This window comes from Punica granatum, chromosome 3 (genome assembly GCF_007655135.1).
Source record: "Punica granatum isolate Tunisia-2019 chromosome 3, ASM765513v2, whole genome shotgun sequence".
NCBI classification, from domain to species: Eukaryota; Viridiplantae; Streptophyta; class Magnoliopsida; order Myrtales; family Lythraceae; genus Punica; species Punica granatum.
Window position 1 is genome coordinate 32531070 of NC_045129.1, and position 15397 is coordinate 32546466.

A 15397-nucleotide genomic window follows, 5' to 3' on the forward strand; every position below is an offset into this window, starting at 1 on the left:
GCTGAACTATCTCGATTCCTATCCTTCAAGGACTACAAAGATAGTTTAACCGGCATTAACATACCATATAATTTTGCAATTTCGTTTAGAAATACTACCTACTTTTAATATTTATCACAAAATATGCTATACAATGATCGCAAAATAAAATAAAATAGCTTGTCTTACGAGAAAGAAGCAGTAACAGAGCAGACGAAGAGAAAAATGATTGACTTCGAGTATATAAGGACTTGGGATATTTTGGGCAGATTTTTTCCTAACGTCCTAACATATTACAACAAAGACAAGACCTATGTGCACAGTAACAATACGAAATATTGAATGAAAATATATTAGGCATGTAAATCTATTTCTCTGGATGTTGTACACCAAAAATAAATCTATTTTATAGATGTTATTTTTCTAATTTATTGCCTAACTAATAAGACACCTTATTATGTTCTTGCCCGCATATATGCGCGGGCCTTTTGTCTAATTTTAAGTAATTTACTTGAATGCATGTTACAAATACTTTTGAAGTTACTGTACCTTAGATCTTCCCCAAGAACATTACTGAAGGGCTTTCTAACAAAATTGCTTCGCATACTGAGAAGAGAATTAAGTATATGAAAGTAAAAAGTTTAGGGTTCGATGCTTATAATTGGAGTTATCCATAAGCCTTTTACAAACATTTTCATTTATAGATCTCTTGCAACCCTATGTATATCGTATGCATCTTAGTCAACTAATATGGGTCAAATGAACAGACTTAATGCACGGATATCTGTCCTTAATTCAGAATTAAGATGTTTGATATTCAATTTTCTAACTTCATTTCCTTAATAATTTTCCTTCCACCTTCGTCTTTTAGTTTTTAGGAGTTCAATTGATAAAAAAAATTATGTGTCTATTTGCTCTATATATTTAGTATTTTGACAACTTTCTAGTAATCTATTGGACCCGCTGGGACTGCTACATATAGTAGGAAATTGCATGAGAAAGGAGGAAAATTGTAATCCTCCTTCTATGTTCTTTAATTCGCATGGTCCACACATTTCAAGCAATAATCAATTAAAACCCTTTATGACTTCAAAATGCGTAAAAAATATTTCTCTTAATGGGACTTCACCAATATTATATATATATATATATATATATATATATATATTCCTTTGAAAACCCGAGTCTCAAACTTTGTTTAGATTGAACATGTGAGCTGATTACTATAAAAGGAGGTACCAATCCCAATTTCATCAACTCCTCTCAAGTAATCACTCGCTATCACCAATCTTACTTAAGAATCGGAGGGTCGAATTGGACCTTCACCCCTAATTCAACTTTTCTTTTGTTTAGTTTCACATCAAGAACGATCAGGAGTCGCTCTCCACCATCCGTTTAGGTCAATAAAACTCAATCGTACCACATATGACTTCTACAGAAGAAATAGTTGTGCTCTAATCGATGGAAGGAATTAAAGCAACTTAACCTGTACGCAAATTTATGGCACTTCAATAAGTCGATGATGGCACGATGTGAAATATGTTTTGTGGTCATCTTTTTTCGGTGAACTTTTTCGTGATCATTTAATTTATTCAAACGCTGAATAAGTTTGGAGGTTCAAGGCATGTGAACAGTCGATCGATCAGGTCACATCAGATCTTAATTCATAATGTTGATCCACCAAAAGTTCCATCAGATCAAAGTAGAAGTTAGCTCAACCACCATACCTGAGGGAAGGAAAAGGCCGGCTGGCTGCTGAAATTGGCCTATAGATCGTTTTCATTCATTCACTCATGAAATTGCAACTACAAAAGGCAGCTTGGATTAATTAAAATGATCAGGCACGGCCCTATCGCCACGGGCTGCGCGGGAAAGGAAAAACGACTGACCTGAAAACCTGAGCCGAATCACCCCAGTTCTTGTTTCAATTCCTTTTCTAATTTAGTGTTTTGGTTACATGGTCAGGTTTAAAAACTAAAAACCCGGATTACCAATTACCCCGAACTGATCTGAATTACTTAATATAATTTATGTTTAATATATTTAACATATGAGGAGGCCATTGCCCCAAGCTCCACGCACCATCGTTTTCTTTTCTAATCACGTAGTCAAAACTTTTAACATGCTTCCTCACTCCCTCTTACTCTCACACATACTTCAAATTCTAAATTTCAATACGAGATATTGAGTTAGTGATCGATTTTTTTTTTCTTTTTGGGAATTCTGTGATTAATTTTGGTATTGATTCTGTGTCTAATTGGAACTTGTTTGTTGATTTAGTTAATTTTGTGTTGTTTACTCGGGTAATCTGAGAAAACCTATACCCATAAGGGTCAGTTTTTTGATTAAATTCAATTTCGGTTTTTAGGGACGGGTTTTGAAATTTCTGAATTAATGAAATCAGTGACCCGAAAATAAAGAGGCATAAGAAATGTCATTGCCGAAAATCAGACCCCTGTGGTATGAAAGAGAGAGCGTACAACATGGTATATCCATTTCTTAGACTGAAAATCTATTTGCTGCTCAAAAAAAATATATATATATACGCCGAACACAAATACTCGTGTATGTCACATGAAAAATCAACAATGCAAAAGTACTCCTTGATGATAACCATGATGATTTCTACTTTCTAGTACTTTTCCGTTCTAATTAATTATTTGGCAAACGAAAAAAAAAAAAGGGAGTTGTATTGGTCACGTGGGGATTTGGCATTAAATGGACGTCCTGTGTTGATTAAGGAAGTCGAGGAGGACGGAGCTCCTGCACTTGGGGCACCTCGGGCCGTCCTCGTCAGCAGCCAACATCACGTACATCAGACAACGCGGGCACCCCAGCAGCCTCATCGTCACTGTCGTCCCCCCTCCCCCGGAGGCTCCTTCCGTCCAGGTGCCGCCGCTGCCATGATAGCGTTCATCATGGCCATCATTATTATATACGTCGTTAGTATGATCGGCAGGGACTGATAATGCTTCCTCTGGCTGCTCTGAAGACGAGAGGCACGAGTTACTGCCGCTCATATGTGATGCCAACGACGAAGAAGATGACCGGCTCTTGGGCGGCGAGAGGTTCAGCTTAAGCTCCAGCTTCGGGCTCGGATCAATCAGCTTGCCGCCTCCGCTTCCACTCATATCTTAGTTCTCGATTTGTTTGTCTCTGATATTTATACACTGTCCGATAAACAAACAAAAACTGTTACGCAAAATTATTGGCATATAGACATATATAATTAAGTAGGACCAATCGATTCCGGACGATGATCATAGCCTTGCGCCGTCTCCCTCAGCACATGCATATATAACATGTGCAGCCACAGGAATTCTCTCGTACATGTATATCACCTATGTGTATAAATGGTATATCAATAAATTCGGCGATGATCGTGAAGAGATTGCTTAGTTTTCATCGAAATAACATGAAAATGCATGGAAAACAAGATTGAATTGAAGTACCTAAGACAGAGGGTACCTGAGATTTAAGAAGATATATAGATCGGAGAGAAGATCATCAGCTAGCTCCCTAATGAAATGAAGGAAGCTCTATAGAAACTTATATATAAGCACACACTCATATAAGAGGCAAACGCGACATATAGGTACACACACATACATACATATATATATGTTAGAGATTTTAGAAAGATTTGTTGATTTACGGAACTTCTAGTTCTAAAGCGGCTGCTATATATATAATTAAATGCATATATATATATATATATATATATATATCTTAAAAGGTTGAAGGAGTAAACTGACAATTTCATTCATGACTTATACAAGTTGTATCAATCGAATTTCTGAGAAAAATATTACATCAATTCGGTTTTTGGGCACATCAATTTGATCATTAGTCACATCAATTTCATCCATGATCACATCACTTTCGTCCTTTGGCACATTAGTTTTGTTTTTTATCACATCAATTTCATCATTGGTCACATCAACTTGGTCATTAATCACATCAATTTAATCACTCTGCTTGGTCACATCAATTCAGTCTTCCTTGGTTACATCAGTTTGATTTTTGTCAACGTCAATTCTTTATATAAAAAAGATTCATCTGGTTTCTTCCTCCTTTTTACAACTTTTATCTCCGAGTTGACTTTAGAGCATTCGTTCTCATTGCTCGAATCTCCGATTCTCGTGTTCTTAGTGGCTATAGAAAGCTTATATATAGCACTACTACTTGGTATCAAGTTTCGAGCCAAAAAGCAAAGAAACAAGTTAGAAAAATGCAGTTAAAATTTGATTTTCACTTACAAAGCAAAAATTTCAGAGAGCGATATCCCTCAAACCGTGCAACGAAATTACAAGCCGTTAAGTGCTTCAACTTCCTTACGATATGAGAAATCTATCTATGTAAATTTTTTGGACCGATATTGACTCCATATAAATTTCTCATTAATGATCCATAAAGTTTTCTCTCTTTAAAACACGAAAATAAATTCTTATAGAGTCGATACTGGTTTAAAAAATTTATATAGACAAATTTCTCATATCGTAAGGAAGATACAACACTTGACGACTCGTAATTTTGTTGCACTGTTTGAGAGATATCGCTTCCCGAAATTTCTGCCTTGTGAGTGAAAATCAAATTTCAACTGTATTTTTCTAACTTATTTCTTTGCTTTTTGGCTCAAAATTTAAGTAGCAGTGCTATGTATAAGCTTTCTATAGCCACTAAGAACACGAGAATCAGAGGTTCGAGCAATAAGAACGAATGCTTCAAAGTCAGCTTGGAGGCAAGAGTAGCAAAAAGGAGAAAGATACTAGATTGACCATTTTTATGTGAAGAATTGATATTGATAAGGATTAAAATGATGAGGGCTGAATTGATATGACCAAGTAGAGAAGCTAAACTGATGTTACCATTAACTGAATTGATGTAATATTTCTCTCAATGACTCAATTGATACAACTTGCATAACTCAAGGACGAAATTGATCGTTTACTCGAAGTTGAACTTTTTTTTTCAAGATTTAGTACAATGACAGAGAATTTATAAATAACTAATAAAAGAACATGAGTAGTCCCCTTAGATATCAAACATACGATCTCTAAATCAACAAGTGATGACTTGTGCCACGGCGTTACATCCTATTTTGACTCAAGAGGTTGAACTTTGAAGGAAAAGAGATGAGAGAGAGAGAGAGAGAGAGAGAGAGAGAGAGAAATATATGGTCTTCTCATCTGTTCAATTAATGACTATTAATTATGGGAAGAGAGGAGGGACTTCGATCGTAAGGTGGAGAATACACGCAATCTTAGTGTAACTTCTTCTTCTTTTTCCTTGGTCATCCTAAGTCTCATCACGTACATAATGTGATAAAATAGCGATAAAATTATAGCAATCAGATTATTGAATTCTCGACATGTAATAGTAGACTATAAATTTATATAATTGATGCCAGAGATTATTCTTGATCTGATATTAAGAGAGATTTTTATTTCGGATTCCTCTATTAAGTTTAAGGACTTCTCTATTAAAAAGAACACGAGGAAATCATTTAAAATAGATTTCACAAGGAAGTTTCCAAACGAGGAGTAGGACAATAAAAGGGTATTTGACTTGAATTTCAAGAGAAATTAGTGTAACAGTAATTCACCCAAAAAAAAAGTGTAACAGTACAGTTAGAATTAAATACCAGGAAAAAAATACTTCCCGAATTTAAATAATAATTTATAATTATCTTGTTGTATTTCTCGAATGAGTTAATATATAATTCTTGAAAATACATTGCATGCGTAGTTTGTTCAAGTTCTTATATCGTACTACCGATAAATCTCAAGGTTTGGCCAGATGGGGTTTAAGTGTGTAATTGTCCATACCTAAGCTATTAAGGTTTAGATAAATTCCCTAATTCGAGCACCTTTGACTTGCCTAGCAAGCTAACCCCGAGACACCATCCGACCACTATACTAAAATTAAAATGGTAGTGATTAAGTTCTCATGTATGATATATCCCTTTTTTTCAAGAGAAATTTAATTTATGGTGTTTAGTGGCGCAAACGGGACGCGGAAGCTTTATAGATGGGGTAGATAGAAATTCCCCTTTCATAATAAGTTTTTTTTTCAAATGTTTTAAGAAGACATTTACCCAAAAATGAAAAATGAATTATTTTTTTTCCGAAAGTAGGATAACTTTTCTATTATGGACGGGCAAACTAATTATAGGCAATTAAGGTTCCATTTCCACCTCGTTAATCAAGTTTATCCACTACCCTACCGACTTATCACTACCTTATCTATGTTACCACTTCCGTTCATCAGAATATGATGTTTTTGTTTCGGCCATTTTAATGCCTACCATGTACTAACACTACTCTCACAGCTGTATGAAACATACCGCTCCTGATCAGTGAACTACATTTACGTGTCGTACTTTGCATGTTCGTGAATAATAATGGTTTCAATAAGATGAGTGTGCGTCGCTGAATCCCAACCTCCGGCTTAATACTTTGTATTCTTTGACTGAAATCCAAGGACATATGACATCATGCATGAACTGTTAGGCAACCCAACTCAACTAACATATTAAATTCATTCAACAACCCAAAGACATGTCTGCTCACCCGATCCGAGCTGCCTCGTGCAATCGGACGTCGGCTCTATGTTTGTTGGGCTCAAGGGCCCAGTGATGTCAGTTATACGTCAATACTGCTAAATTCGGCTCAGAGGCACACCATCTTAGTCAGTAGCCTTACTTCCCTAACGTAGGCGTTTTCACGATATTAACCGGATTAATCAATCGCTAGTTGACACACATATAGATATCTTGGGCTCAGCGTCCATTGAAGCACCAATTGGTCGGCTAGGCTAGTAAAGTTGCGATCAAGCCCACGTACAAGATGGGGAAGAGACTATTTGAACGTATTTTGGGCTATGAGCTGAACTCAGGGCCGGAGCTTGTTCGCCGGACTTCGGAGCGAGTGGAAATTAATAAGGCATTTGCCATGAATCACTGGTTGAGAATGAGATTATATATCCCATTTTCGATACCAAATACGACGAGGAGGACCTTTTAAGTACTAATACAGTAACAACCCATGAGATTGTTTAGTGTAGCGAGGAAGAGCCATTAGTTGAATTTTCCACATAAGTTCTACTTCATATTTCGAAGAGAATCTCCATTTCAACCAAAGATCGGTAAAAATTCAATCCACTCCAACCATAGGAGACCCAAAATGAGAAATGCTCAAAAGCTTGGACCGAGAATCGATGTTAGTCATGGCAAGCAAAGCCCACTCGCAACAGATTCAGACCAAGCGACACAAACAGGGCAGTTCCCTTTACTGCAAACTACTGGGCATACCGGTTGCGGGTATACAGGCTGTCTGGGCAAATGAATGGCGCGGCATCAGATGGTTGTCAACCATGGTCTCAGGCACTGCACCATCTTTCATGACTTGTTCTAGAGCTCGTACAAGTGACACGAATACCTCCATCCTCGTCACATCACGGTTTGCCTGTACGTCAATAGCAAGGTTTCATCTCTCATGGAGATCACAATGCAAGAGCAGAATAGCTGACACAGGAAAAATCGAAACATTACCTCTACTGAAAACCTGGCCCAGATCTTCCCATCTCGTGATTCCATCACCCCCGTCAAAATCGTAAGTTCTAGTCTGCGGATCATGTCAGCTATTTCTAGGAAGAAACCCCGTTCTTCACACAGCATCTGCCAGAAGATGAAATAAGTTAGAAGCATAGAATTACATGCATCGGGGACTGGATAAGATGTATAACAGAGAGCATATCACCTCCACGAGGAATTGACGGGGCGGACTAAGATCCTCAACTATGATGGGACAGACCCCAGATTGCGACCCAATTTCATAAGCCCACGTCGCCCCTCCCTCGAAGTCATCGTTGAGAAATAGTCTACCTTCCCTGTCGATGATCTGCATATCATCAGGCAGGAACCAGATCAGCTGCTGAATCTTTCTTTTCTTTTCCCTCTCTATTTCCCCTCTCATGCAAGACGTAGAATAAATAAACTCTGAAAAAGAGAAGTGCGCGAAAAGCCTGGCTTTCTAGGTAAAAAAGGGATAGAGGTTCTCTATACCTTGGACTCTGCAATGTGTTTCAGTTTGTCCACATGCTTTGTCACACCTTGCAAGAACAGCATATGCTTGACTGTGCGTTCCAGGAGTGCATCAATGCTACACTGTTGAACCCAATGGGAAGAAAAGAAAAAAAAAACAAAAAAGAACATTAATATCTGCTTAATCACCAAATTTATGAGGTTAGGAAAAGGAACAGAACTAGAGATGGAAAGAAAAGTTACTTTTGCCCCATTTGGCACAATATCACGAAGCTCTTTCAGCCGATCCTGGATCATCTGTCGGTCTTTGGGCCTCGGCTTCGGATTTTCTCCAGGTTTTAGCCTTTTACGACTTGGTTTTGTTCCTTCATCAGGACCTCTAGAATTTGCAGTCAAAATACTATTATCACGCTTCATAGCACGGCCCTGATCAACCCACGAACTTATCTGGGAGCAAAGGGAGTGACTTTGAGAACATGCTGCCTCATTGTTCTTCGTACATCCAGACTTAAGAGAACCAGAACTTGGAGTTTCCTCTTTTGCAGGAGGCTTTGATATTCCAAACGAGTCCTCGGGCATTTTGCCAGTCGAATTAGACTGGCAATATGCAAGAGAACTGCTAGGTACAGAAGAGCTGCTGATTTTCGTCAAAGTTGTTTTACAAGATAGGCTATCATCTGAATTCTGCTTCGAGGCAGAGTGAGCCCCAGATACCACAGCATCCAAAAGATGATCATTGCCTATTACGGAAAAGACGCCACCTTTTGACAGACTTTCGTCATCTAAGTATAGTTCTTGACCAGCTTCCCGAGTATTTGTTGACATCAAACTCTCCTTGCTCAATTTATGCGAATCAGCACTGTCAGATCTTCCACTGAATATCTTATTCTTCATGTCTGCTCCCAAAATATCAAACAAGTCATCTCCTTCAGACTGTCGGAATGCATCTTCATATGTGAGATTTGGAGACATGACGCCACCACTTCCACTGTCAAATAGAGACTTATCCTCATATAGGTGTGTCCATGGCAAGTCTGGAGCCTGTCTAGAACCATTCTCCATTCTCTGGTTCACACTAGACAAGTCAACTTGAGGAGTCATCTGATCAATGCCTCCTGAGAGCACTTCAGTGGCATAGCCCATCAATTGATCTGACAAACTAAACAGCGGAATTCCTTCTAATTCAGTCAAATCACCGGCCTGAGATCCAACTTCAGTCAGATTTGAGAGAGAAGGTACAGGTGCAGCTGAGAAGGAGGGTGCTGGAACAACTGGTCTTGAATAATTCTTAAATTCATTGAGTACTTCATCTCCTTCAAGAAATTGAGAAGCATCAAAAGATTTACTTGAATCAAGTACTGAACTGCCGTGTGTCCTAAATCGAGATCTGATCATGCTATCTAAGTCATTGGTCCCACTATTGACCGGGTTTTGGATCCCGAAAGCTGATGGTTTCTGCTTTTCGGTAGGTTTAATACTATGGCGGACGCCCATTTGACCACAAGCAGCTTGACAATTCACAGTAGATCTGGAATATGAATTGCTGGGACCAATAAAATGACTCAGCTGTTCATGAGGATTAGAGTAGATGAGTTCAGCCCTTACTGCTCCTCTTTCCAAGCTTCTGGGACAAAAGGCTGACTTTTCCAGGGGCCGATAAGGAGATTGAAATGCAGAATCGGTAATTGATGAGTTCTCCTGAACTTTTCTAATCAGAGAATTGGACTGTTTACTAATCAGTCTTGAAAGGTCAAATGAGCTGTTTAGCTGTTTGCAGCTGTCAACCATCATATTATCTGAGCTGGTCTTCTTACCAACTTCTGAGGTATCAGTAAGACCTGATCTGGGATAACCCGATACCGTAGCATTCTCTGCAGAGCCCATAGAAAATAGAGCTCCAGGGATGCATCCCAGTTGCAAGATCAAACCCCCAATATCATTCACGAATCCCAAGTTCTCCATGATCTGAAACAGAGGCAAAATACAACTTCCAACTAAATCTCATCGGATTATTAAAAATACTTATGATGCAGTATCTTAACTATTTTGGTGCAGCAAAATATCATCTAAATAGTACATGTCCCTATAGGCAATCCTGTCGTGTACAATTCCCAAATATCAACAACAAGTGCATAGATTTGGACTGTCCTGATTAGGTAACGGTCTGCACTTTGTAGTTACGGAAAGTTGAGAAATTGGGACTCTGATGATACTCAAGTCTTTCCACATCAAGTTAAAAAGTGGCAGATTACTAATCATTTATATCAGAGAAGCAGAGCTAGACGAACTCACCGAAAAGGAAGAACCAAGTTGAACAACTCCATGAGGTGAAACAGGAATAACTGCAACCGTCTGCAGAACATAAAAGAATAATCAAACGGAATGGCAAAATTCAGGCATATCAGATTCAAAAACAAGATAAGAAAGTGGTGAACCTGAATTCCAGCTGAAAATTGATGATGCATCTCATTCGATACCTGAAAAAGTAACAAGAGGTCTCAAAGTTAGATTAGTTTCGAATGGCCTGGCAAAACCCCAAATAGAAGACCCAAATTTTCCTACTAAACCCACATTAACTAAGACATCGATGCTCCTCATGCTGATACAAGTTTCTTGGCAATCAATTTGCTCAAGAACCCACGACAACAGTTGATGAATTTTAAATTCCTTTAAATCCAAGATTACTATTCCTAAAAAACATGAAAACCTGAAACACAAACCTCAGGTGGATGGACATCTCTGATGTAACTATTCGAAGTGAACCATTGATAAATTCCCGTGAATGCCGCCCGCCCGATGATTCTAGAAAGACAAGAACAACAAGAGCCAAACTTTCAGGCAAAGGCAACGACAGCGATAGGATAAGTTATTTGAGAAGTTCAAATTTCAAAGGGTTACCCTTCGCCAAAGAGGCAAATTTGGTTATTGGTCATCATCCTGTTGATAAGCAGCTGGAGTTTATCCTCTGCTTGAGTTATGGATTGACGGGATCGATCTTCAGGAGGAACAGAACTGGTCAAGGGCTCATAGTAACATTCCTCCCATATTAAGAGCCTGCTAGGAACATAACCCATCAACGTCCGACATGCATAACAGCAGACAACTAATCAAACAGCTAAAAGAGCGATTTCGGCAGAAACATGTTTTGTTTGAGCAAATGGGGTTTCAAAGCTCCGAACTTGCCTGGGATTCTGGCAGCCGACCTTCCAAAACACGGCGTAAGACCACCGGTTCACGCCGCAGAGAGTCTTCAAAGCTTCTTTCAGCAAGTACCCCATGTCGACGTCGAGCCTCGGAACTTCAACAGCTAAAGAGAGGAAATGAACTGAAAAGCTAAGCATGCACCAGCAGGTGCAGAACAGGTGGCGAAAGGAGTTGCTAGCGTCGCCGGCAACCGTACATTTTCCGGCGGGGTGAGCTCCGACGGAGGTCTAACTTCCGCGACAAGATCCTCTACCTGCCTGCTTGGTCCTCAGTCCTCCGCACCTCTTCCGCTCGGGTTCCAAGCTTCCGGCGATCATGCTCCGGCATCCCATCTCCAGCGAAGAGAAGGGAGAAAGGAGAGACGAGCTGAAGCTCCGAGAGAGAGAGACAGAGAGAGGAGGTGCAGAAGGTAGAACAGAGAGCTTTGAAGGCCCTAAACTATGCCGAACGCTTCGAAGCTGTACATGCTCATGATTTGCGCCATTTCAACCTCCTTAAGTTCTTACGAGACGCCGAAAGTAGCAAAAGGGGACGACGGAGAGGGACCCGAGTGAAGAACGATAAGCTACCGGCGAGGTCGCGGTGGCACGGTGAGCCGGACGGCCGAGAGAGCAGAAAAGCAGTCGCTCAGTCTGTGTGAATGTGAAGTATACGGGGGAGTGTGAGAAACATTCCGTCTGCTGGAGTTCGCCATGACACATATACTGACGCAAAGGCGGGGGAGAGTTGATAAACAGGCCCGGGATTCACCGGAATTACGAAACTGCCACTGCTGGGAAAATCCCACTATTCTTTTCTTTCTTTTTTTCATTTTCTTTTTAAAATTTTGTCAGGATGTCAGGCTTTTTTGGTGGGAGGGGATGGTGTTCGTGTTGGGTGAAGGGGGGATGAGGACTGACTACTGACGAGGGAAGGACGATGCGTTTTTTAGTGGAGGGTTGCTGTCGTGCTGACGACACTTATCATGTCCTCTCTTTTTCATGAAAAAATCCTTTTTTCTGAAAATAATAATAATAACAATAATATTTGTTTACCCATAAAATAAAAAAAACATTTGAGTTTCTAGAATTCATGTCAATGTTATCATAATTGGATCGGATATCGAATCCAATAGGGTATGAGTTTATGAGTTCAAGCGGGGATTCAATAAGTCGGACCATAGATTTAATTAATCATAATATTTTATTATTTAAAGTAATATTAATAATAATTAAATGCATAATATCTATCTAATTTCATTAAAAAATACATCATATCTAGTGAACAAACCTAATTGATGAAAAAATAAAGCAGCAAGCAAATGTTGGCTAGTTTGTTAGTGCGTGGGTTATAGTTGTGCCCATAGAGTATGAGGGCAAAGGTTCAAAACCATCAATTGTCAACTAATTTTGTTTATATATTTGTTCAACCATTGAACCCATGGACCAGCCTGTTTAGTGGATTTTTAGATTCAAATCGGCCGGTTCTGTGGGTTTAACGAATCCAATGTGCATTTTCAATCTGAAAGTGGAACCGAACCGATCATGGTACCGATTCCATGTTCGATCGGTCGAACCGACCGGTCTGATCCAGTTCTGATAATAATGGTTCATCTTATTTTCGAGTTGGAATCCAATCTCATTTCACTCCAGTCACTAAAGACAAAATAGACGTGAGAATTTATTATTAAATTAGAGAAAAAGATGAAAAAAAAGCATATGTATATATATATTGATGTAAAATTATATGAGAAATTTATTATTAAAAATTTGGTGATAATATTTGTTAGAAAAAATAGATGTGAAAATTCATTATTAAATGGAAGGAAAAAAAAAAGTAATGATTATGTTGTTGAGTGGAGTAAAATTTAGATTCTGAAACCAAATGCCACCTAAATTTTCTGTCCTGAAAATTAAAATCACTCCACAAACTAAAAATTTTGGAAATAATCTTTTTCAAAAGCTACTCTGCAAAATAATTTTTTGAATTTTTAGTTTGTGGAGTAATTCTTGAATGAGATCAAGGTACATATAACTATATCGGTCTATATCTATATATATATATATATATAAAGTTGTATCACATATCATAAATAGGGGTAAAAAAGTAATGGTATATTACATCATATAGCCCTACGTTGACATATATTCATAGATATATCATAACGTCAATTTTTTGCTTGAGATATTCCAACGTTGCTAATTTGATGTCACCATCTAGTCCCATGGGTTAGTTGGTGAAACAAAAATAGCAACGTTGGAATACCTCAGGGAAAAAAAGACGTTTGGAATATTTGTCAATGTTAGGTTATATGGTGCAATAAATCCAAAAAGTAAATATCAATATGACTATATGTGTCTATATATATATATATATAAACGGAATATACATCCTATCCCCACCTATGGCTCTAATACCATTTCTACCTAAGATCTATCGTAGGGGATAACCATGGAATACTGGAACGATAAGCAACTGATATGCATAGACGATCAAGATAAATATAAGATCAACATGGAAGATTTATTCAGAAACTTAGCCCATGATTGGCTGAAGGGAGTACATGATGTTCAGGAAAACAAAACAAAACATGAAAAGAAGGAAAAGAAATAAGGAATGAGTCTGAAAGAACTCAATCCATGCTTACACTGGAACTTACACTCAGAAAGGGGTTGGAGGATCCGGGTTATAGGAGCCGAATGTTTACATATGAGAAGAAGAGGAAGAAAGAAGAAGAGAGTATTATCGGTGGATGAGTGGTGTCCTCTGATGCTGGGAGGAGACCTCTCTTATAGGCAGTGGTGGATACCTTGTCACTGTGCAGCTTTGGACTGTGTACTCACATGCGGGGTACTGTCGAGCCCAGTGAAAGAACTGTAGCTACAGTGCCTTTTTTGTCGCAAATAGTGACAGATTGCTGCTTTATGTCGGGCACACTCGCCGAAAGGTTTTTTGTCCGTTATGGTACCACTGTGAGTAGTGGTGGGACGCTTCCGGAGATTGCGCTGAATGTGGGGCATAGCCTTTTGAGCCGAAAGGTTTTTTGTCCGGTAATGATCCACGTGTTGAGATAGTGGGCGGACGCTCTCGGTTGGTGAGGCTAGCAATCAATCTGAAGAGAGTTCACTGCCATCGTCTTCCCTGTAGGATTCTGATGCTGACGACGCAGTGGCTTTCAGATCTTTGAGTTCCAGGAGAACCTGGCTTAGACGTCCTATGTAGTCCTCATCAGTTTTTGCAGCTGAAAGGAAGGACGAAGCACGGGCTTTGACCTGGAGAAAGCTTTGGTGGTCCACTTGTGCTTTGTCTGTGACAAGAGCATTTTTTCGGAACCAATCGAGAACAAATTGCGAGTCAAGATGATCTACCTTCAACTTAACCCACCATTTGCATTTGAAGATTCTGGCCAGTGTCTGCAAGCTTGTCTGTTGATCGGGCTTGTATCCGAAAGACCAATTATGAACCCATGATAATCCAAAAATCTGGTAGAATTGGAGAAGCACAGGAAATATGGTTTGATTGCCCTGAGGTTTGAAACGGGAAGCAAACATGATGTAAGCTTCATGAATTATGGGAGGCAGTATGTCTGGAATTGGACCCCAGATAGACCACCAATGGGCAAACCAATAAGGGAATATGGCTGGTGTTTTGGAATGAAAAAAGATCAGCCAGGTGTGTCTAAACTCATGGTTTTGGTACAAAAATGCATTGTACCAAGCTTGCTGGTAATCCCAGTAGGAATACATGGCATTATGGGGGAGATCAGACGAGAATCTGGCTTGGAATTTATGGATTTGATATGGTTTTCCCTAATTCCATTCTCTCGGGTGGATCACTCTCAGTATTTTGGCTGTAGAGTGGGATATGGTGTTTGAGGAGCCAGGGACAAGGTGGTGTTTATATATATATATATATATAAAGTTGTATCACATATCATAAATATGATTAAAAAAATAAATGTCAATATTATATAGGGTCACAAATATAAAATAAATATATAGGCCCAAGTCCAATTTGGTAAGTACGAAATGAATGGAATGAATATATCTTTCTTTCACTCTATCTTCTTCTTTAAGCTTCGTTTGGCATTGCGGTGATAGTTGAATAAGTGTTTATTTTATTGGATTTTAAGTAGAAACATCGTTTGGTGATTTCATTCAAAACCATGATTTTCTAATTTTTATGATTGAA

At 38.8% G+C, this 15397-nt stretch overlaps 2 protein-coding genes across 2 annotated transcripts; both read right to left on the reverse strand.

The window, feature by feature from the left end:
* Window positions 1–2693: 2693 nt before the first annotated feature.
* LOC116200543 lies at window positions 2694–3110 on the reverse strand. The gene has a single exon (XM_031531383.1). The coding sequence runs from the start codon at window positions 3108–3110 to the stop codon at window positions 2694–2696; it is 417 nt and encodes a 138-aa protein (XP_031387243.1).
* Window positions 3111–6998: 3888 nt separating this feature from the next.
* Window positions 6999–11908, reverse strand: LOC116200652 (transcription factor LHW-like). Its single transcript, XM_031531478.1, has 10 exons — window positions 11207–11908; window positions 10922–11077; window positions 10744–10825; window positions 10459–10500; window positions 10316–10375; window positions 8267–9988; window positions 8045–8146; window positions 7740–7880; window positions 7532–7657; window positions 6999–7445 (listed from the first exon to the last, which is right to left on the reverse strand). The coding sequence occupies exons 1-10, from the start codon at window positions 11362–11364 to the stop codon at window positions 7269–7271; spliced, it is 2766 nt and encodes a 921-aa protein (XP_031387338.1). The 5' UTR covers window positions 11365–11908; the 3' UTR covers window positions 6999–7268.
* Between the last annotated feature and the right edge of the window lie 3489 nt (window positions 11909–15397).